Below are 23,815 nucleotides of genomic sequence, written 5' to 3'. Positions count from 1 at the left end.
TCCAGGTGGTGGCTTCCCTTCAAAAATCAGAAGCTGTGGCGCTACCTCTGAGCAAGCCACGTCGCCCACTGCATCTGCAGGACCAAAGCCCCCTGTGTCCTGACGCCGCTCCCCGCATCCAGATGGCCTGAGAAGGTACAACACCCTGAGGGCACAGGGGCCCAGCCCCCCACAGGGGAGAGCCCAGGGCTTCCCTCAGAGCTTGTCCCCAAGCACGTGTGCGTCTCGAGACTCAGATGGAAGTCCTGGGGCTGGAACTGGTCAGGACTTCTGTGCACACGGCCCACCCCAGCATTTAGATGCTGCAGTCGTCAAGGTGCACGAACCCCACACAGGTGATGCTGGGAGAACGACACCCACTTCCCCGCCACCCTCTGGCCCGTGACGGGCATACAAGCCTCACACAGCAACAGACATCCTCCCTCCTGCTCCTTCCTGGGGCTTTGAACTGGGAGGAGGGGACACACACACAGACACAGAGGCGGCCCTCACCCAGCACCAGCGCAGGGCCCCTGTCTGGCCCTGACCACCCCTGGGTGGAGCTCCCTCCAGCCCTGTGAGCTGCAAGATGTCCTGGAAAACGCCCTCTTTGCTAAAGCTCCTCCGAGGCTGGAGTCTGTTCCTGCACCGCCGACTATGAACTGAACAAGCTCTAACCAACCCCCGTCCCGGCTTACGAATGACGAAATGCAGGCAGGGAGGCTAACACCCCACTCGAGATCACAGCTGGCTTTTGTTGAGTCAACGTATGAGCCAATGAATAAACATCTCGGAGGACAAATGATACCCTCGTGTTTACTTGTGAGTGTTTCATGACGCAGATTTTCTTACTATCCTCTAGATTACTCGCCTCTCTCACTATGAAACGACTTCAGACGGGCGATTCCAGCCCCTCCCCACGAGGCTCACACTGTGAACGGCAGCCACACTGCCCCAGCCTCTGAGCTGGTCACCGTGATGGTCCTCTTGTGTGGCTGGTCCTCCTGTGTGGCGGCCGCCGAGCCTCCCACGGACTCACCACGAGAGGTGCACGGCCGTCACGGGTCAGAGCTGGGCAGGCAGCACGGTCTGTGCTCTGACCACAGCCCCATCGCTGGTCCTCCGGGAGGGGGTGTCAGACGCGCAGATGGGCGGACCTTCCATTTTGGCCACTTCCCGGGCCAAACATCACTGATGCTAGGACATCACTGTCATTGGACTCAATCCCTTCCGAACTTTATGACAATCCTGATGGATGGACGGCCTGATTGATGAGTAATTTTTAGACAATAGCCATTGAAACTGAACTTAGCTCTTCAAGAGACTGGCTTTTGGTTTTCTAATTCTCAGAGTTTCCGAAGAATCTGCTTCTCTCAGGCTTTGCTTCCTTCTGGGGGTAGCAAAGGTCTCATCTTCGTTGACCAGGGAAAGGTGACCATTCAATCTTGATTTACAAATCAAGGTTCTGATTAGAGGCTGTGAGCATTCTAACTGGCCAGAACACGGCCATTTCTGACCCATCTTTTAGGCAGGGGACTTTGTCACTTGCTACAGGGACCAGTTAACCACGGCAGCGTTGTGCCCTGAGTAACTTCTAGAGGGGGCTGTGCATCTGCTCCCCGTTTCCATCCCTCTCAGCTGGACGGTCTATTGCAACAGCCTCTACGTCACTGCCAGCTGCCCGGCCAAGGGCCCTGAGCTGGGAAAGGCTGCAGCCCAGCAGGCTCCCCGCGCCGGCCGGGACGCTCAGCAGAGCAGCAGAGACCACCTGCAAATCAGCACGACTGGGCGTGGCCAAACGACAGGGTCGGAATCTGGACAGCCTGATGGTTTGGGAAGCAAGGGACATAAACGAAGCAAAACACTGTGATGGGTTTGAACACAGGCTCTGAGGACACACACACTGGGCCCCAGGCATGCCCGACACAGAGATTCCGGAGACGACATGCAGCAGAAGCCCCGGCTACATGGGCCACCACCATCCGTCAGCCGGGTCCCACCCACAGACAGCACAGAGCCGTAATGAGCGCCGGGGGCTCAAAGCAAAGCCCCTGGAGATCAGGGCAGTGGGCTCTGGCTTGTTTATTTCATTGTACCAGTAACCGGCTCGAGTTGGCTTCCTAAGAAAATACTGAGAACATTTTTTTTAATGTAAGGATCTTTATGGCAGAACATCCCAGAAGACATTGGCTGGTGGTGAGGTCCTGAGGGTAGGGGCCCCTGGAGACGGCCCTACTCAGAAAGGGGCTTGGGAGGAGGGAGGGAACCCTGATAAACAAAACAAAATCAGCCCTGCTCTTCAAACTCCAGGTTCACACCAGCCTGATCTAACAAGGAGGGTGGGTGTGGGCGTGTGTGTGGCTGTGTGTGTGTGTGTTGGGTCTATGCGTGTCCTGGGTGTGTGTGTCTGTGTGTGTGTGTCGGGTCTATGTGTGTCCTGGGTGTGTATGTCTGTGTGTCTGTGTGTGTGTGTGTCGGGTCTATGTGTGTCCTGTGTGTGTGTGTGTCTGTGTGTGTGCTAGGTCTGCATGTGTGCGTGTATTTGTGTGTCAGCGCACGTCCTGAGTGTGTGTGTGTGTGTGTGTGTGTGGCTGTGTGTGTGTGTTGGGTCTATGTGTGTCCTGGGTGTGTGTGTGTCTGTGTGTGTGCTAGGTCTGCATGTGTGTGTGGCTGTGTGTGTGTGGCGGGTCTATGTGTGTCCTGGGTGTGTCTGTGTGTCTGTGTGTGTGCTAGGTCTGCATGTGCGTGTATTTGTGTGTCAGCGCATGTCCTGAGTGTGTGTGTGTGTGTGTGTGTGTGGCTGTGTGTGTGTGTCGGGTCTATGTGTGTCCTGGGTGTGTGTGTGTCTGTGTGTGTGCTAGGTCTGCATGTGTGTGTGTCTGTGTGTGTGTGGCGGGTCTATGTGTGTCCTGGGTGTGTGTGTGTCTGTGTGTGTGCTAGGTCTGCATGTGTGTGTATTTGTGTGTCAGCGCATGTCCTGAGTGTGTGTGTGTGTGTGTGTGTGTGGCTGTGTGTGTGTGTCGGGTCTATGTGTGTCCTGGGTGTGTGTGTGTCTGTGTGTGTGCTAGGTCTGCATGTGTGTGTGTCTGTGTGTGTGTGGCGGGTCTATGTGTGTCCTGGGTGTCTGTGTGTCTGTGTGTGTGCTAGGTCTGCATGTGTGTGTGTCTGTGTGTGTGTGGCGGGTCTATGTGTGTCCTGGGTGTGTGTGTGTCTGTGTGTGTGCTAGGTCTGCATGTGTGTGTATTTGTGTGTCAGCGCATGTCCTGGGTGTGTGTGTGTGCGTGCACGGACACGTCCCTGCCCTGTGAACTCACTGAGGGTCTGGACGCCGGGAAGCCCTGCACTCAGGCCACGCACCCCTCCCTCCCCTGCCCGCTCAGCCTCGCGCCTCAGCTGCCGGCCCTGGCCCCAAGCCCCCGCTCCCCAGCACAGCCCACAGCCGCAGCACAGCCTGGTCCCCAGCGACCACCGTGACTCACAGCCCCCTTCCCCAGGGCCACTTCAGCCTCAAGCACACATCGCTTCCGGAATCGTTCAGAGCAAGGCTTCTCTGCTTCTACACACTTGAGTTACAGACTTGCATATCTCGATGCCACGTTATAAAACCCCCAACACGGGAAGCACTAAAAATGCCGCTGCTTCCCGCCAGGACCAAATTTCCAACACAGGCTGAGCCCGCCGAGCTCACTCCTGCCGAGTTAGCTGCGTCCGCACCATGGCAGCAAGGGAAGAGCCTCTGCCCGGGGACGAGCGTCTCTCCACAGAAAGGGGAGCCACACAAACATACACAAGGCTACTTGTGTAGCCTTGTGACGAGGCTACTCCACGGTGCTGTTGCCTCTGAGCTCGGCACTTCCTCAGCAGCCATCTACTGAGCCGCTGCTGTGAGCCAACGCTCGATGCCGGGCATCGTGAGGAAGGAACCAGTGATCCCAAACAGGGTCCAGGGCAGCCCCTCCAGAAACGCACAGGCTGGCTTAAGAGGTGATCGATTTGCATAAACAATAACATACGGTCCTAGGAGGTGGTACGGACGCAGTGCAAAGACGGCCTGGAGGGAAACGTGGCCCTTCCCTGGGGACATCAGAGAGGGCTTCATGGAGGAGGTGGGACTGACCTCAGAGACGTGGAAAGAAGGCCTTCCAGACAAAGGGAGGGGCACATGCAAGGGTGGAGGCCCACCAGGCCTGGACTTCAGGGGAGAGCGAGCGTTTCCATTCCTCCAGACAGACATTCAAGCAGAAAGTCAGACTGGAAAGGTCTGCTAGAGACCGACCGTGAGGCTTGGAGTTGAAATGTGTCTTCAGGGAAACCTTAGTCACCGAAAGATTTTAAATAGGTGAGTAAGGCCACCTGGCATGTGTTTCTGGAAGATAAGCCTGGAACTCGGGGAGAATGAAGCAGGGAGAACAGTCAGGAAGCTTCTAGCTCAGGCAGAACCAGGGAAGGGATGGCGGGGCAGAGCAGGTGCGAGGGATGCTCTGAAAATAGGGTCACAGCTGGTCCTGCGCAGGGACCAGGACCCAGGAGGGCGCCAGGGTGCCAGGCTCAGAGCGGAGAGAAGGCGATGTGGTGACAGAGGACAGACACAGAGGACGTGCGGGCTCGGGGGTAACATGCCCACCTGCACACCTGGAGCCGAGAAACCTGCCCGGAAACAGGAGCGAGGCCGAGGGAAGAGGTGGGTTTTGTGTCATCGGGAACATCTGCCCGGAGGTGATGGCTGAAATCACGGCATCCCCGTGAATTCAGAGAAGTACACGTTCATGCAGAGGGGCTGAAGGAACACCTGTGTCAGGGAGTTACAGCAGGTGGTGCCGCAGAGGTGGGGCTGATGCCAGGGAAAGGGCGGCACCTGCAGGGCGTGGACTGCAAGCCCGGGGCTGGGGCGTCAGGGGCTGCGGCGGGGCACGGGCCTTGACGGAGCCCAGGTGAGCAGGGGTCTCTGGAGACGTGTGAGACCATTTTTGCAGTTCGAAAATGTGTATGGAAAGTGGAGATAGTAAAAATCGACTTTAAATAGTTTGAAGAAGGGAAGGGAGGTGGACATCACATAAGATCTCTGGAACTTGGGAACCAGTGATGCCACTTCTGCACGCACACACCTAAAAGGACCAAAAGCAGGGTCTCGGAGAGACGCTTGCACACCCACATTCATGGCAGCATTATTCACCATAGCCTAAAGGTGGGAGCAACCCAAGTGCCCATTGACGGATGCCTGGATAAACAAAATGTATGTCGTCCATCCACACCAGAGAATGTGATTCAGCCTTAAAAAGGAGGACATTCTGGGACTTCCCAGGCGGTCCAGTGGGTGAGACTCTGCGCTTCCTCTGCAGGGTGCGCAGGTTCAATCCCTAGTCGGGGAACTAAGATCCCACATGCCGCATGGCACTGCCCACCCCCCCACAAAAAAGGAGGACCTACTGACATTTGCTACAACACGGATGGACCTTGAGGGCTTGGTGCTCAGTGGAACAAACCAGACACAAAAGGACAAACCCTCTATGACTCTATTTACACGAGGCTCCCAGAGTAGCCAAAGTCATAAAGACAGAAGGGAGAAGGGGGGGGTGCCAGGGGCGCGGGGCTGAAGACGGGAGCAGGAGCTCGTGTTTAATGGGGACAGAGTTTCAGTTTTTCGAGATCAAGAGAGTCCTGGAGATGGAGGGTGGTGACGGCTGCACAACAATGTGAAACGTACTTAACTTCCGTCGCACAACAATGTGAAACGTACTTAACTTCTGTCGCTGAACTGCAGGATTGAAAACGGTTCAGAAGGTCAATTTTATGTTATGTGTATTTTACCACAGTTTAAAATGTTTTGTGATCTTCAGAAAGAGAGGGAGAGAGGTAGGTAGGGTGAGAGGGCCATTCTCAGGTCAGGACAGTTTGCCTGTGGATGGAAAGGGCGTGAGAGAGAGGGATGGAGCAGGCAGACAGCGGGGGCGGAGGAAGGGAGGGAAGGTTCCCGAGGAAGAGAAGGAAAACGTCCTTCCCTGAGGAAGGAGGGAATGATGATGAGAGGGACGTGAGAAACCGGCGAAACCGTCAGGATGAAAGAGAGAACAGAGCAACGGCTGTCGGGTGATGCCATCAGCCTGCGAAAGCACAAATACAGACGAACACTGGCCAGAAAGTGTGGACGGCTGGGCGGAGCTGGGTTCTGAGGGAACCAAGACGGGGCCTGACCTTCATGGGGAATGAGGGTCGGGGGGCAGGGTGAGACGGGAGCTGCAGTGAGAGCGACTATGTCCTGACTCACTGGCTTCCCTTGATGGCCGCCTCACTGAGGAGGGCACGAAAACACAGGTGGACGGACCCGGAGGCTGGCACATAGTAGGGCTTCAGGTAATGTTGGTGGAATGGGATGGAACAGTATAAAACGGAACAAAATAGAAAATCCTGGCGGGAAACGTCTTTGTGTGACTTCAAGCAATCAAACATATATTTAGTTCTTATTACTGTACATATAGAATGGATAAACAAGGTCCTACCATATAGCACAGGGAACTACATTCAGTAGCCCATGATAAACCATCATGGAAAAGAATATGAAAAAGAATGTGTGTATCTATATCTGTATCTATTTTATATGTATAGCTGAATCACAGCAGAAATTAACAAAACATTGTAAATCAACTACACTTCAATAAACTAAATTATATATATTGCATTTTTTAATAAACTCCTTGAAAAATCACACCGTCAAGTGTCGAATCAACACTGTATCACAGCACACGATCCTGACACAGGGAAAATCGTACTTTTTAAAGGACAGGTGCACACCTGTGTCCCCAATACATTTGTCGTTCTTATCACCGACAAAGATAAACTGAAAGCAGAGAGAGTTACGGTTACAATGGGGCAAACAAACGGCTCATCACTCAAAACCGAAAGCATAAGAAAAGTCTCTTCAAAACACTAAACTGTTTCCCAGAGAGAACCAAGCTCTCCAACTTACTAACGGCGATTATCAAGATAAGGGAGAATCAGTCCGTATATCCCCCTCCTCCAAAAACGACACTTATTGTAAATCAGAAATACCCATGATTGTGGCGCACACATCTACGAAGGTGACATCTGCTCTTAGAAGCCTTCTTACCCAAGGTCAATACTGTGTGTCCAACCCCAGTGCCATCCGGGGGATTTTCCACCGCTGTTCACAAACAATCCCAAGAAAACGAATGCTAGGAAGAGGGAGATGCTAGTCCTGGCCAGCACCAATCCATCTAAGATTCTTTATACAATCACACACACGAATATTCCTCGCTGCAAAACGAAATCAAAGAACAGAAATGAGGACAAATTCACTCGAACTCACCAAATGGTGCCAGAGATGGACGGTGATGAGGGGGGAGCCCGATAAATTCTGGGAGAGCTTCGGTGTCGGGAAGACCTCCAGGGAAATCAGATAGCTGCTCACAGACAGCAAGCAGTGTTTGTAATTTGCTGCCTCAGCAATCCTTGGAAAGAAATGAAAAATCATTACAAAACACACAGAAAAAGAAAGAAACCCTTGGGTTTAAAATTTAATGTTAAGTCTGAGATTTTTTGAAATCGTTTTTGGAGGGAGCTTTGATTTCTATCAAAGAGCTGCTCTCTCTAGGGCTTGATGCTGGTACCGAAAGGTGAGAGGGAGCCCTTGACCTCACAGAGCCTATAATCTAGTAGAAGAAGGGGGTTGGCCCAGGACGTGGGGAAGAACAGAAAGGTCAAAACAATGAGCCTGAATCCCAGCCATCCATTTACTTGACCTTGGACAAGTGACTTACCTATTGGAACTCTGTCTGCCCTCACTATAAACCGGTGTGGTAAGTAGTAGTGTGATAGATAGCTGTTGCCTTGTCACCCAGTAGCCCTTCACCCTTGTCCTGATAAAGGCACCTGAGCTTCCCTCCAGGTGATACCCCTTCCCCACTTGCAGCCCACGTGCTTTGGAGGGAACTCCATCCTTGACTAAGAGTAAAGCCTGCTATCCTGACCTGAATGCATCAGTGCACTGCATTCCTCAGACCATGCTGACTGTTCAGACGTGAGCACGTGGTCCAAGAAGATCCGAGGAGAAGTGACAAGATTCAGAAGGAAATGCTGGATTCTCACTTCTCTCTGCTAGACATCAGCCCTGAAGCATGAGGTCCCAGAAGTGGCTTACAATCACGAGCAGAGAGACTGACTGGGAAGGGGATCCACCCCGTGAGAGCTGAGAGATGGAGTTGAGTGACATCGACTGGATGCTGGATCGAGCGGCCCGTGCACCTTTCAGCTCATGTGATCCAACGAACTCCTCTTTTGCTTAAAACAGTTTACGGAGCTTCCCTGGTGCCACAGTGGTTAAGAATCCGCCTGCCAATGCAGGGGACACAGGTTCGAGCCCTGGTCCGGGAAGATCCCACATGCCGCGGAGCAACAAAGCCCGTGTGCCACAACTACTGAGCCTGCGCTCTAGAGCCCACGAGCCACAACTACTGAGCCCACATGCCACAACTACTGAAGCCTGCACGTCTAGAGCCCGTGCGCCGCAACAAGAGAAGCCACCGCAATGAGAAGCCCGCGCACCGCAACGAAGAGTAGCCCCCGCTGGCCGCGACTAGAGAAAGCCCATGCGCAGCAACAGAGACCCAATGCAGCCAGACACAATAAATAAATAAAATAAAATAATAAAATAAATAAATTAAAAAGAAAATTAAAAAATACAGCTTACGCTGGGGTTTCTGTCACTTACAACCCAATCAAAAGAATCCTGACTGGTACACACAGTACTTGTCTCATGGAGTTATGAGGCTGAAATGATATTCAGGGCCAGCACTAGGGCTAGGCAAGCAAGGAAGCTGGGGTGCAAAGATCTAAGAAGGTGTTCACGTTCAGGGCCTGCCCCTTGCAGTGCCTGAATGACTCCCAGAACGCACACCGACCTGAATGTTGTGTTCTCGGTGTCTGCTCGAGCCCTCGCCCCGCCTGGCATGTGGTAGGTGATCAGCAGATGTCTGTTGCCTGAATCTGAATTTCAGACGCAGCTACACTAGGATGCTTTCGGCGTGGAGTCATCCGGCCCGCGCTCGGGCCGCCCAGCCGCCTGCGGGTCTCTTGCCCAACCTGGACTTCGCGTGTCTCCTATTCACTCTCCAAAGCTCGACCGGGGATTCTGCCCCCCACGCGCGTTTATGCCCACAGGACTATCTTCGTAACATCGAGCCGACCCCTGGGAGCCGGGGGCACCATCCTCTTCCTCCTCCCTCAACCACTTGCGCCTACTAACTAGCCTCAAAGCTGCTGACCTGGACTGGAGCCCACGGGACCCACGCAGCTCCTGCAACCGCCCCCCTTCACACACCGCACCCGGCTCTGCACACAGGGTCCTTATACGTGTCCCTAAAAAAGAGCAGGTCCCCAGGAGCACACAGAACTGTTCCTGGAATTGTCAATACGAGATGTTTAAAGAAATATCGCTGTAAAGATTTAAAACCCCAGCCCTGTCTTCATGGAAAGACCCTGCCAGAGGGTCTTTCCAACAGAAGGTCACCAAGGACCCGGGTCTGTAGCAAAACAGAGGCATGGTTTCCTCGTGTCTGAATATCACCGAGGTTGGAATCTTGAGCGGCTGCTGGAAGCTCTGAGAACATGGCTGGTTTTCTGTCTGATTGCTCTTCTCTGGGAAAATGTCACTGGTGCAAGCCCAGGACGAGAAGACACACACAGAATAAGTCACACACATTAAAAAAAAACACAAAAGACACTGAAAAGAAAGGAGCACGCTACTTCAGCGTTTCTCAACCACTGTTTTCCTCATCACCCCCTCAAGAGTCTTATTAGACATTTTTTTCCTAACACCCTGCCATTAACCCACCAACACCCCGCCCATCCCGTGAGATTTTGGTGCCACAGAGATACAGTAAATCTGCTTACGTACATAAAACACACTCCATACAACTCTGCAGAGTCACAACCACTGTCATAGCTCAGACTGCTTGTCCCCAAAACCAATCTTCACCCCACAGAGGTGATATCACCCCCACTGAAAATGCGTGGGGTTCAGCCCCTGCCGTGGAAACCTAAGACTGGCTTGATGTCACCAGGGACCAAACCAGACCCAAAGACAGAAGGATGTGGTCCCCGGTGACACAGAGGCCAGCTCGCTCGCAGAACGATGGGGCTGCCCAGGTGGACGACCTCTCCGCCCATGATTCCGGGGAGCTGAGATGTTCTGCACTCACCCTTGCCAAGACCTCACAGCCCACGCTTCCCTCCGCAGGACTCCGTGCACTCATCACGTACGTAATTCCAGCAAGCAAGCTAGAAGTCACTCTTCTAGCAAAAATTAGGACTCCAATATTAGCCAACAATAAAATCACAACCCTGGGCATAAAACTCTAAAAATACAGCATCATTTGTCACACACCCCTCCTCCCCCTCCGTGTACGTTTTCTAATAGTTCATCCAGTCAGCTGTCCTCTCCCACTGGGAGGTAAGGTCCCTCAGGGCCGCATTCTTACCCATTCTGTTCATTGCTCTCCCAGCTCCCAGAACCATGCCTGACACACGGTGCGTTTTTAATTAACATGTGTTGAATGAATGAATCTTCTCACAGGCAGACAATATGGAACATATTGGAAAAAATATGAAACACATGGAGAACCTTCTCTCGACAGACAGAATGCAAATCCAGAGCGGATTCCTGGATTCCACCCCGGGAACACGTGGACTCAGCCAGATGTAGTCTGGGAAACACCGCCTTTGAGGGCAGGAATTGATACCAGACTCACCAAGTCACGGGAAGGCTGACGGTCTACACTGCAGCCTCAGGAGCATTTTTCATCCGGAAAAGTGCGATTTCCCAATATGGACGGGTTTACACGGATGCTCTCCAGTGACTCACTTCTCATGCAGCCAGGGAGGCCCTGCCTCCTGGCTGGGTTCGCCCTGTGGAGAGGCCCCGCTGGGGGTCCGGGGTCGCCGGGCCAGGAGGAGCCCACCGCTTCAACACGACCCACCCAAGTCGACAACGACGAGACACCAGAAGAACTAAGAAATTACTGTTTACTTTTGAGATGCGATAACGGCGGGAGTTTACTCTGTAGTTTTTAAAGAGTCTTTATCTTTTAAAAATAGAGACTAAATATTTACAGATGAAACTACATGATGTCAGAGATTGCCTCCAAATAACTGGTGAGGCCGGGTGGACAGAGGAAGCCCAAACGGCCGTGGGTTGTCCTGGTCATAACCCGGTGATGACCGTCTCTCTGTTTTTACAGATGTTCAAAATTGTTCATAATAAAAAGAGGGTTGTTTTGGTTTTTGTTTTTTTTTTTTAACCACTTCATTTAATCTCTCTGGTACCTCCAACTGTACTAAGAGTTTCGCTTTGGTTTCATAAACCTGACCCAGGTTTGATTTTTTTGTTTTTAACCTATTTTCCAGGGAGCAGTAACGCCTGGAGGCTGGGTTATCTGTCACTTTGGAGCTGATCATACCAGGGCTTGGGGGTCTTTCCTGGTTGGAAAACCAGCTCATTCTAGATGCAAGGAGGGAACGGGGCAAAGGAGACAGCCAGGGGGCGGGGGCCGCAGCGTTACAGCCCGTTCCCTCCTCTGCGCAGAGCCCTGCCCCACGCTGCCTCATCCAGGCCCCATGCCCTCTGCTTTGGGTGCATTCAGCCAATGGGACCACCAGTAGGAAACCAGAGGCGTCAGAGAGGAGAGTGAGGCCCACACAGGGCTGTCCCCGTGGGGCCACCCCAACTCGGCCCCAGCCCACCGAAGGGCCCGGTACCCATCTGGTCCCCGCACGCACCCCTCCATCTTTGCACAGGGAACCGTGTTCTCCTGCCGCCTTCAGCCCAGGGCCATAGCAGCACGCCCCATCTCCTTGTTCCGAGAACTTTCCTGTTACTGTACTCTATCCTTTTTAGTGGGGAGCCCACCCTGACCATGGCCTTGCAAACAGCCCCTCCATTTAACTTCCCCCAAGTCACCCATCTGGCCCCTATGGGGGACCCAACTGACACAGCCCAAAGTCCAGCCCTGCAGCCTCACCTATTTCGGCACTTTTGAGCCACGACCCCTCTGCGGGTCATCTCTGCCTTCAATTAAGCCCAGAGAGGATGGAAGATTCCAGGATCTCAGGGGCAGATCTGGGAACTCTGAAACCTTCAAGCAAAACACCCAAGCGTGTGGAGAGATGAGCTCTGGTCCTCAAGCAAGAGAAGTTAGCACACATGGGATAAGAAAAGGGGCCTCAGGAAGAGACCACTCCGAGTACAAGGGGCCCACAGTTAAACCAAGTTGTATAGGGAAATTAAAAAAAAAAATTTTAACTGCAAATATTCCCTAGTAAATGAACTACTTTTCTAATGAGTTCCCACTCAAACATGGTGCCCTGCTCGCTCTGGGGTCTATCCTCATCCATCCCGTCAGAGCTGTGTCCTCGCTGACCATCAGGGGAGCAGCAATGAGACACTGAAAACACCAAGCAAAGGAAACCTGAACCTCATGAAAGATGCTGCCCCTGGTGACAGGGGTGAGAGCGCCGGAAGGACTTGGGAGAATTCTCGAGTGGACGTGAGGCCTCTGGCCAACGGACAACCAAAGAGGAGAGCGCCCACCAGGATGGTGGACGTGAGCTCCGTGGGACTCAGGTAGCTGAGTAGCCGAGTTCTCCGTGTCCAGAAGTAGTTCAGCGGGGTTTCTCAAGAGAGAACGGCAAGAACCGGAACTTCCCTAAACCGGGACCCTCCTCTCCAAACTCCGCATGGCAAGGGTCACGCCCACAGGAAATTGCTAGAAACAGTGCACCTAGATTCCACCTCCTACCGTTCTGCCACATTCGCTTTAACGGGCATCTCACACTCTAGACACACACAAACACACACACACACACGCCTTGCTGCTGAACCATCGGAAAGTACATCACGACACTCCACCTCTGAATTCTTTACCAGGGACCTTCTAAAAATAAAGACCGCCTTCCACATCATCACCATCCCATCATCACAATCAGAAATCTGCCATGGCTTCAATCACCACCTGGTGCCTGGTCCACTGTCCAATGTCCCCAGCGTCCCCACGGTGTCCTTCAGAGTGAGGCTTCTTTCCCATCAAGGAAAGGACGGCGTCCATTTAGTCACCATATCCCCTCAGTCCCCTCTGATCCGGAACAGTCCCCGCTCTTGTCACTGCTTTTACTGCATGCATGTTTCACAGTCCAGACCAAAGTTTTGCAAAATGTCCCTTGACTTTCCTCGTGGGGAGCGTCGGACCGAGCGTCTGGGGGCAGGATGACCCTTCCCACTGCCTCACATCAGGGGACGCAGGACGTCAGCCTGTCCCAATGTCAGTGACACCGAGCGTGACCCGTTGGCTGAAGTGGTGCTGACAGTGTCTCCGCTCCTGGGGACCTTCTCACGAGGTGATTAACGGGTCCCCTGAGGGGTGACGGGGAATAACCCTGGGCCCTCACAACCCTTCACCCGCTGGTGTCTGCCCCGAGGAGGTTTGCCCGATCGATGGCTACACCGAGGGCTGCCACGTGGCGATCGTGACCCTGCCGGTCCTTCTGCCTGGATTGCTCAGCGTTACTCTACAAAGGAGAAGTGCAGACATCCAAGCCAAGTCAAGCCCCACAGAACATGTCCTTCTGAAGCACGTGTGAGTCCACCACTGAGATGCTGAAACCCAGAGGCACGAGTCCCAGCCCTGCCGCTGCTGCTGCAGCCGTGGAGTGCCACACCCTCTGGGTCCCGGCTCTGTCTGTGGAGCAGAAGCAGGTGCCTCTGCTCCCTGCTCAGCTCCGACGGCTCTTTGGAAGGAAACGGCGGTCCCAGCTGCTGGCCTGGCAGCTGAGAATCAGCAGGAACCCAACACTCCTCATCACTACAGGGCCAGGGGCCGTGGGCCACGGAGGAGCCCCCGAGTCCAGGCGCCTGCAGAGGCCAGCAAAGCCCCCACCCAGGACCTGTGGACGGTTAGGCGTTGCCTTGGGCAGCCAGCACATGGGCCCGAGTGGTCTACCCAGGGCGGGGGGGATGGAGAGCCCATCCTGCCCCGACCCCCTCCTTGTGCTTTAAACTCACATGCTGACTCCACTCCCCAGGGGGTTTAAAGGACATTAGGATTCCACTGCATCCTTTCGATCTCACAGAAAACCGTAAATGTTGTAGATGACGATGCACAAAACTAAAACGGAACGAAGTCGGCTGTGCGGGCGAGTAGGGACACCGGAACGCTAACAGCGCGACTGCACAAATCTGCTTCCAATCCTGTGTGGAATTTGATAATCATCTCAGAGGCGGAGAATGGGAGAACATCCAACCACCTCATGAAGTGATAAGGGAAGTGCTTACACATCACGTTCCAGGGCTTTACTTAAACCATTAACTCAGTGCTCACGGAGACCCTCAGAAATCGGGATGGCCGGCCTCCCTCTTAGAAAGGAGCATGAGAGCAAAGAGACCACCAGCTGGCAAGGGCAGCCGGCGGCAAGAAGAGAGCCGGGAGCCTGGCTCCCAAATCCAAGGGTGAACCACAGCACGACTGTTCAGTGTCACCTCTGTGCTGCCGTGTGCTACGGGGGCAAGCACAACAGAGACCACACTTGGAGAGCTTCTGGGGTGATTTTTTTTTTTTTTTTTGAGGTTAATGTTGACAGTAAGACATCTTTGCATCAAGTGTTGGCTTTAGAGCTAAAGGTTCAACACCTGAGAAATACACCGTCATCACTGCAAAATCATTCTGTTTCTGACTTGAGGAAAATGAGCACTTACAGTCTCTGCTGACAGAGTTCAGAGGTCAATGGTGTTAAGGCCAATGGGTAGAGGGCTGCGAGGAGGGGGATATTCTCTGCCTGTGCGGGTCTCCAAGCCCACGATTTGCAGGGGGTATAAGAGTTGATCACGGAGCCTCGGGTCCTGAGGTTCCCAGGAGTCCTGCTGGGTACCCCTGGGCAGTGAGGACGGTGGAGGGAAGGGAAGGCTGGAGCCCTTAGGACGGAGGGAACCACACCCAGCGGCCAAGCTTCAAGCTCACACTTCGACTCTCTACAGCAGCTCAAAGTCAGCCCCAGCCCCGCCCACTGCTGCCAGCACTGATGCAACTGTCCACCGGGGCTGTGCAAACCACAGGCACTGCCTAGTCTTATAAATAAAGTTTTATCAGCACAAACCACTCCATGTCTTTATGTATTGTCTGGGGCTGCCTTCCCACCGCTCTGCTGCAACAGAGACACTAGGGCAGGTAAAGCCGAAAATATTAACCACCTGGCCCTTTATGCAAAAGCTTGCCAACATCCAGATAGGGCGATGGTTCCGGTCACATGAAATCAAAGTGCCTGCTGCCGTCTGCAACCCTCCATCCTGCCTTCCTTCCCTTTCCTGAGGATGAGGGGTACCGAGAACGTGGCACAGACACCGTCCTCCCCACGCCCCTACCCCGGCCCGCGGCAGGGCTCGGCCATCCCCAGAAATACACGTCCATGGATTTCACTGGAAAGTCCGTTTCAGTCGGAACCTCCAGCAGTGAGAGCTGTAAATAAGTATTGATAAATTGGGGCCAAGGATGGATCCGCTATTCACTCATAATCTCAGGTTTGGGGAAATTTCCCCCAAATATTCAAGAAGGCCTGTTGCTGAGGAAAGTGTGTGGCATCTTCCCTTGTGACTTTCCTGAAGAACTCTGGAAAGCACACCCGGAGCGCCAGGTCCCCTTTCTGTAGTTAGAAGGCTCCCCCAGGCAACCAGGCCCAGAACCGGGTTTTCTTCCAGGTCTGCAGCTAAACCACGACTGTTTGCCCCCTTCCCCCGCCCTCCTCCAGGGTTTTGTACAATGAGCTGGTCCCTCACATCAGGCGGGAGAGGAGCCTGTCTGAGAGACACATGATATCAGGGCTCAGGTATCTGCATCATTAGAAGGTATTTATCATTTCTTGTTTATCTGTAGGCGGTAAAAATAACTGCCTACTTTTCCATCACACACGCCTCCAAACACCCGGCAGCAGAGCCAGTGTCTGAAACCCGCCCCCGCAACGCCTTCCCATCAGCAGAGACAGCGAACTTGCAGGAATGCCTGTCCTCATACCATCAGCTTTCCCAGGCTCTGTCCCGGTGGGGGAGGGCAGCGGGGCCCCAGGGCCAGGGGTGAAGGCCCTGTGCGGCTCCCTCTGAGATGCACGGCTCTCTCTCCAGCACCTTTTCAGAGCCCCGCCCCTCCCCTGCTCTGGGCCGGCACCGCGCCAGACGTGCGGGAACAGAGATGGACCAGCCCCTGCCTGCTGCCCTCCGCGGAGCCCCTGTCTGGGGCGGATCTGTGCCCAGCAAAACTGGCTTCACCTTCCAAACACTAACTGCAGAGAGGGGTCCCTTGGGCTCATACCTCGCTGGCCCTTTCTCGGCACCGGCCCTGGGCTCTGCCTCCCTGCCCACTCCCAGGGACCCCATGAAGGGGAGGAGTGGACCCCGGCCCTAACCTCTCCTAAGGGAACCAGCCCCTCCCCGTGGTCGGAGTAGGGCTGACCCACCCTCCCAAGCCCCAGTGGGTCAAGTGAGCAGACCTGGCCAACGAGAGTGCAGGGGCTGGGGGCCCGGATGGTCATGTGACCCAAGTGGGCCAATCACAGCCCTCTCTGGATTTTGAATGAAACTGACTTTTCATTGCTGAAAGAGACTCGCTTTCCTTCTTGAGACCTCAGGACCCCAACCCACGTGGACCTGAAGCTACCCGGAGCCAGCCATGCCTCTATGGAGGGGCCTGCCTGGAAATGAGCTGACGCGGAGGAGAGCAGAGGCAGGAGACATAGAGACAAGGTCAAAGAAGCACCTCTGGGTCCCTGGATCCAGCCGTGCCTGAACCCGACTGACTCCTGCCCTTCTTAGTCCTTGAGCCCTCAGTTCCCTGACCTTCTGCCTAAGCTGACGTATCCAACACAGTCTTGACTGATATAGGCATGTGCTACGGGCTTCCCATTCTACAGAAGTGGAAACTGAGGCTGAGAGGTCACTTGACTTGTCCAAGGTCACACAGTTCCAGGTGGAACCGATATGGTCACTCAGCCTATGCTCCTGACCCCTGCACTGTCAGCCTACACCCCAGGGCTTGCTGAACCCCCACTGTAGGAGTCCCTGTGTCTTCCTCCTTTGCCCTAACAGTGAAGCACCAGGAATTAGCGCCACAAGTCCTCTGATACAATACTGCGTGTGTTGGTGATGGTGAGGAGGTGCGGGTGTCACAGCCGCCAGCCACCCAGCAAACAAGCACCCCCTTTCCCGCTCCGTGCTGTGTGGCCCCCAGAGACTCACTTGGTGCTGGCCGGCTGGATGTTGCTCAAGTAATAGTGCACCGAGCGGTAGAGCAGGCCCACGACGGTGGTCCAGGCTGGGGAAAGAGCAGATGGCCAGACACCTGTCAGCATCCCAGGTGACAAGCAGGAGAGACACAGAGCTCCCCGCCAAACCCACTCGCCCAGCAACACACAGCGCAGACCTCACACCCAGGAACCCGGCAGCTCCTCGGGGGGCGAGGGGAGGGACACTCAGGGGCAGAACTGGCCACAAGGACAGAATTTGAGTAGAGACTCCCCTCCACTCTTCAACTGTGAATCCAACCACAGCAATCGCTCCCTACGCTGCCCGGGGGACTCAGCTCTGGACACATGGATGCTGCAGCTCCCGGGGAGCCAGACACCACGAGCTTCTGAAGGCAGCGCCCCCATCGAGCTGTGGACGGCAGCGCCGGGTGACAGTGCTGCACTCGTGAGCGCATCTCAGCGGCTGTCTGCGTCTGGAGTATTTACAGCAACGCCAGCGCTCGAGAGAGGCAGGATTTACAGTCACCCAGATGTCTGTCAGGCCTTTGGCTGGGTCCCACCCCTCTGTGATATTCCAACTTGGAAACAAGAATCATCTATTCTGTTACCTCCGTGCACGAGCTTAACAGGAGGCCGGGAGGGGCAGCTGCAAGCTGACCTCCAAGCTCTTCGGGATGTTGGTTGAGTGCGTTAAGATTTCAGGGACGTAGTTAATAATTCACACAACACTTACCGTGGGCCAGGTACTGGTATACGCTTTGCTCTTTTAATTCTCACCACAATATACTGCGGGAGGTACTAAGACTGTCCCCTATCACAGATGAGGAAACTGAGGCCGGGCAGGTTCAATAACTTGCTCAGTAAGTAGGTGGCTGGCCCAGGATTCAAGCCCAGGAGTTCCATCCACAGAGTCGGTGCTTGTGACGAACAAGCTGTACCGCCAAGTGTGAGAAGCTTCCGGACGTACAGACCGTGAGGCTGCGGTCCTGCCAGCTCTGAGACACTGAGGATTTCTAACGGATCGTGCGGCCGTGTGAGATGAAAAGATCCCACGTGCAGTCGGTTGGCCTTGGCATTGTCCCTGGACCCCCCAATTTCTGTAGTTCACCCTGAGTGCGGGGGGACAGTCCCCTGAGAGCAGGACACCCCAGCATCCCTGAGCACCTTTCACACAGGCAAACTAGAGGGTACAGGGAGCAGAGGTTGGCTCCCAAGGGCTGGGGAGTGAGGACCCCGTGCTGGGGACGGGACACCATGGCCCTGCACCCCGCAGCCCGGCCCCCAGTCCTGAAGCCAGAACCCGGGAAGTGCATGGCCTCCGGCCAGATTGTCAGGAACTGAGAATCCACGACTCCCCAGACCGCCCGAGGCCCCTGGGACGGAGGGACACGCCTACAGAGGCACAGTCCCTTTTCAAGGGGCAGACGGGACAGTCATGGCAGCAAAAATGGACAGAGCCACCCGGGCCCCGACAGTGCTCCAGGGCCAGAGAGAGTAATCGGGGTCCCCTCGGGGCTGGTTCCTCACGGGCCTTGACCTGGACCCACCCAGGAGGAGGACACCGGGCCCCCCAGCAGGGAGGGGAGGTGGCCACATCAGTTCACATTCCGCTGAGAATCGCCTAGCGAGCCCGTGTGGAATGCAGATTCCCAGCCCCTCCTCCCCCCTCCCAGCGCATCAGGCTGCAGCAGACTCAGAGTCGAGTCGGCGCTGTGACAACATCTCAAGAGCGTCTGATGACACACTGTGTTCCCACAGGCACACAGAGGAGGCCTGGGGGCAGCCCCTCTGCCAGCTGACAGCCACAGGGCTGAGTCCCTCCCTGAGGGTGCTGGGGTGCAGGTCCCCCCAGCTGTGCTCACCTTGGCTGTGGAAAGCCTCGTGGGGGATCTCGATGTAGTTCTGCCCCTGGGCCGGGAAGCGGTAGTGGGAGGAATTCATGGTCTTGGGGAGCAGTTTGGCCAAGGAAAAGTCTAGAACAAGCCAGAGAGAGGAAGCTGCAGTCAGTCAACTCCAGGGCAGGAAACTGGGCGTAAAACCCACCTTCTGTTGTTTTGTTTTGTTTTTTAACAGAACGAGCTCTCTTGGGGAGTGTAATTACCTTTAGGAAACGAGAACCTAAAAAACAAGAGTGTCCAGGGCAGTAACTGCGGCCGTGTGGCCGACCCACCCCTCTACCACTGCTGGTGGGGCTTCTCCCAGCCTGCGGTGACCCCTGTGCCCTCAGCGCACCCCTCAGCTCACGACGCCTCGGGTACTGACTGCGTCCCGTCCTGCAGGAGACGCCTGTGCTGAGGGCCCCTCCTCCACGCCAGGGACCCCGCGAGACGCAGGAAAATGAGACACTAATCTACGTGAGGCAAACTCAACATCCCATGGAGGGACCTGTCTTGGCCGACAAACTCCCATTAAAATGAACCCAAGTGGGTGAATGAAGCTTACTTTCCAGAGAGTGGCTCTGGTGGTAAAGTATTAGGGTACCACGCTCCCTAGACACAGACCCTGAAAACAGAAGGGCTGCGACGGCGGCCTGTAGGGGACCCCGTGCCTGTTGTCTTGGAAAAGTCTCCAGCTGGCCCCGGGAAACCTGCTACCCCACGGACACTCCAGGGGCTGCCGCTGCTCGCCTCCTGTTCTGAACTGAGACAGTTGTCACCCGAGATGAATCTGGCCCCCAAGTCAGCATGCAAGGCTCCCGTGGTCCTGTGTGCACATCCCAGCTGAGCACGGCTGCCCCGACCTAACTCTGTCTTCCCCCAACATATCATTGTGCATCAGGCAGCCTAGTTTAGGACAGCGGAGAGGTGCATCTCCAGTGACGGTGTGTGAGGTTTATGCGTCCCTGGGCGCGTGCAAGAAAACGCAGGAGTGGAGTGGAATTCAACAGGCGGGTGGCATCCCCTGCACCCCGCTCCCCTCCCGCCGCACAGCCGGTCCCCGCCCGCACCCACGCTGCCGAGCTACCTGCCACGGATGAGGAACCCGTGATGGCAACCGGGGGCTCGCTGGCCTGCAGGTTGAAGGATATGTGGCCCATGACGGTGTCCACGGTGTCGATCAAGCCCAGCACCACGGCACCGTCCTGCAAACAGCACGACACGAAGGAAGGAGACGTCAATACGGGGCTCGCTCAGCACGTGCACCCGACGGAGGCAGCAAATGCACCAACACGCAAGATCAAGGTCATGCTCACCGTCAACATTCCTGCAAAGGAGGTCGCCCAGCATCTGCTGAGCAACATGGCGGGCCAGGCTCTGCCCTCACAATGACCAGACAGAGAGGAGAGACAGTCATGCCGCTACTCCGTTTCACAGGCGCGGAGGGGACCACTGAGGTCACCCAGCCCAGCTGAGCTCGCAGAATGTGGACACCGGCTGAGGTTGACCCTGGTCACCCAGACCGTCAGCTCCAAGGCTTCCACGCTCAGACACAGACTGACCAGACCTGGTCCCCGCTCCACTCTGAACTCACTGGGGCCCTTGACAGGTCTCTGACCCCCAACTCCATCCCCTTCTGTTTCACGAGGAGGGGGGTCACTGCTCCCAAGTACCCTCCAGGATGAAGACACCAGCACTTGTGTCCTAGTCTCTGTGAAGGGGAGGAGGCTTCAGAGATGCCAGCACCTCAAGCCGGCCCTGGCCTCTCCGACGTGCCTGGGGTGTCCCTTCCCCTCCAAGGGCCTCTCTCTCCACTCTGAGTCCCCAGGGCAGAGATGACCGCAGTGGATCCCCAAGAAGGCAGGGGTCCCTGGTGGTGGCCCCGTATCTCTGCAGCCAGCTCGGATCAGGCTGACTATCCCTCATCCTCAGACACACGTCTAGCAGGGCAGGGGCGTCTCAGTTCCCTGGGAACACGGTGTGTGACTCCCTGCCATCACACCCCTTCTCTCCTTCCCGCCTTTCTGAAAAAGCATCCGTCTGTTGCTAAGCGTCCCAGGCGTTCTCTCAAAAACACACGCTCCATGAGCGTCTAACGAGCTGGAAATAGAACACTGAGGCCAATTTTAGACATTTTCTTTCAGGCCTGTGGCCTGATTTCAATCGGCCAAGCACAGTTAAGCACATGAAAATCTGTGTTTCTGGCATGTACAGCTCTTGGGTAGTGGCTGATTCATACCTTCCCTTTAATGCACAGTAGAGCCGGCCTGAGCCTGAATAGTTTCATGATTATTCATAGTTTGTGGCAGCGCATTAAGAAAAGGCTCATTTAAGATGATGCAGAAAATACATCTGCTCAGGCCCTCCACTGGCCATCCTCTGGGTGTTTCCCAGGCAGCAGCCCTGCACACATCGTCCCCCCGGAAATCATGAACTCTGGAGTGCTGTGCCTTTTAAAACAGAATGTGTTTCCAGGTAAGATTATGTCAGTCTTAAGTTCATGACCGTCTTTCTCTCCCTTTGCCAATGGGAAGCCCGATCTCGTTCCATCTGAAACTGTTCAGATAAAAAGTTCATCAAATGTAAACCCTGGAGCCACCTCATTCATAACGAGACAAGGTGATGTCGTTCTGCTTCAAACTGGCAAACATGTTTTAAACTTTACAGGAGTTCAGGAGAGGGAGCGCTTTAAGTAACAGTGTGGTCCCAGCCCTTCCAGGCAAGGCAGTTAGGAGTCTTCCTCCCCCTTCTCCACCCCTGCCGGGCAACCTGGAGGCCACATTTTTCAGACAGCAACATCAGAAAATGGACAGAGCCAGGATCCCTAGGTCACTGGGTGGAGAAGAGCTGACTCACGTCAGACTTGACATGAATGAGAAGTAAATGTCCACTGTGCTGAGCCACTGAGATGTAGGGCCTATTTGTTACTGCAGCATAGCCTAGCCTAGCCTGACTGACAGAGCATCGCAGAAGATACTTAATATTATTGGGAAATGTCCTTGCCATAATTAAAGAAAAACAGGTAAATTCAGATATATAGCATATGTGCAGACTATATATGCATATAAGAGAATTGAAAACTAGATTTGAAGGGATATATACAAGAGTGTTAATAATCATTCTCTCTCGGCCTGAGGATTTCAGGTGATTTTTATTTTATATATATCTTTATGATCTGCATTTTCTAACTCTCTACAACATATTCACTTGTTTTATTTCTTAAATAAGTAAAATCAAGAAAGTTACTTTCAGAAAGAAAAGAAAAGGTCTTCCATTCCCCTAGTGCTTTAGTGTACAGAGGAAAGGAGAGGCTGCTGTGATATTTACTCTTACAATCATGAAGAGTATATTGTCACATGTGCTACTTTTTTCATTTAATCTAGTGATCTTTAACCATCAAACATGTGTTTTATTATCATTCAAGAACAGTGTGATGGTAAAAAATAGGTTTCTAAAATGAGAAACAAGCATACATTCCTCATGCAGAAATCCAACTGTTTTCCTGTTCAGTGTTGACAACAGGACCGTGGTACTGATGCTCATAGAACTGATCCATAGAGAAGGCAGAGCACTGCAAATCAGCCGTATATCCAGTCAAAATTAGCTCTAATATCCCAGAGATGCGTCATTTCTCTTACAGATGTGAATTGGGCCATACTTATGCCACTTCCAGAAAGACAAAAAGGTGCCCCTTTTGAAGATCTCAACGTTCTTTTCTCTTACCTCTGACACAGCAGTCCAACTGGGCAAAGAGAGAACCTCTCCCACGGTCTTTAAGAAAGTCTAAAGGAAGACAAGATGACACTGCTTAGCATGTATCCTTAAGCCTCAAAATTATAAGACCTTTGATTTTCCCATCTCTGTCAACCACGGGCTGGGTTTTGCATGTACACAGTAGTAAACCAAAATACCTCCCGTCAGTGGATCTGGTTACGTTGTACAAAGCCCTTTTATAGATGTTATAGATGTTATCTTAGTTGCTCCTGGTGACAGTCCTTTAGTCAGTGACAAACATTTAGATGTTAGATGTGTGTTCACAGCTTAGTTACGGCAGCAGCCCTAAGTACAGTACCTGGAAGATATAACCGGCCCTCGGTAAAAGCCTGTTGAACAAACGAATGAATGAATGAACAAATCATGGCCCGCTCCGTGTGTTTTTCTTGGCATGAGAAGCCAAGCTGACATAAAAACCCACTTGTTTAATTGGAAATGACCCCTCCATAAGCAGAAGTTACTCGGGGTCCCTTGGACAAATCACCTTAAAACCATGTTTGGTTTGGCGCACTATTGTTCTAAAAAAATGAAAGTAGCTTGTAACATCTTCAAATCAGGAGATTTAAATGAAACTATGTGAATTTCCTCCTTCTTGTGAAAAAAGCAGAAGCTTGGACATTCTTATCCCTTATCCCACGTGGCCACCATTGACCAAAACAGAACAGCAGCTGACCCCTTAGGTAGCTGTGCATTCTCCAGCTCACCCCAGTCCTCACCACTCCCTACTGCCTTCCACCTAATCTGCTTCACTCATTTACATTACTCAGGTAGGTTCTTAACCGTGCGTCTCCTACTACAGACACCAGAAGCACACTTAGAGCCTGATCTAAACCTCCTATATTTCCACAAAACTGCCTTCTCCAAAATGCCACATCCTTCCTCACACTTTTAGA

General features: G+C 53.7%; 1 protein-coding gene across 4 annotated transcripts in view; it reads right to left on the bottom strand.

The window, feature by feature from the left end:
• ADGRD1 (adhesion G protein-coupled receptor D1) overlaps window positions 1–23,815 on the bottom strand; it is a 145,741-nt gene that overhangs the window by 84,489 nt on the left and 37,437 nt on the right. For all 4 annotated transcript variants that reach the window (XR_007471934.1, XM_049698649.1, XM_004276633.3 and 1 more), the window contains 5 exons: window positions 22,872–22,931; window positions 20,236–20,353; window positions 19,134–19,244; window positions 17,264–17,339; window positions 7,304–7,445 (listed from right to left, as the gene is read on the bottom strand). Coding sequence is in view for 3 of the 4 variants with exons in the window: in XM_049698649.1 (XP_049554606.1) it covers window positions 7,304–7,445; window positions 17,264–17,339; window positions 19,134–19,244; window positions 20,236–20,353; window positions 22,872–22,931 (507 nt within the window). In the remaining variant the exon portion in view is untranslated. The remainder of the gene's footprint in view (window positions 1–7,303; window positions 7,446–17,263; window positions 17,340–19,133; window positions 19,245–20,235; window positions 20,354–22,871; window positions 22,932–23,815) is intronic.

Source organism: Orcinus orca, chromosome 15 (assembly GCF_937001465.1).
Source record: "Orcinus orca chromosome 15, mOrcOrc1.1, whole genome shotgun sequence".
In the NCBI taxonomy this organism is placed as follows: domain Eukaryota; kingdom Metazoa; phylum Chordata; class Mammalia; order Artiodactyla; family Delphinidae; genus Orcinus; species Orcinus orca.
Note: the sequence above shows the minus strand (reverse complement) of the source record. Positions and strands in the feature narration are given on the sequence as shown.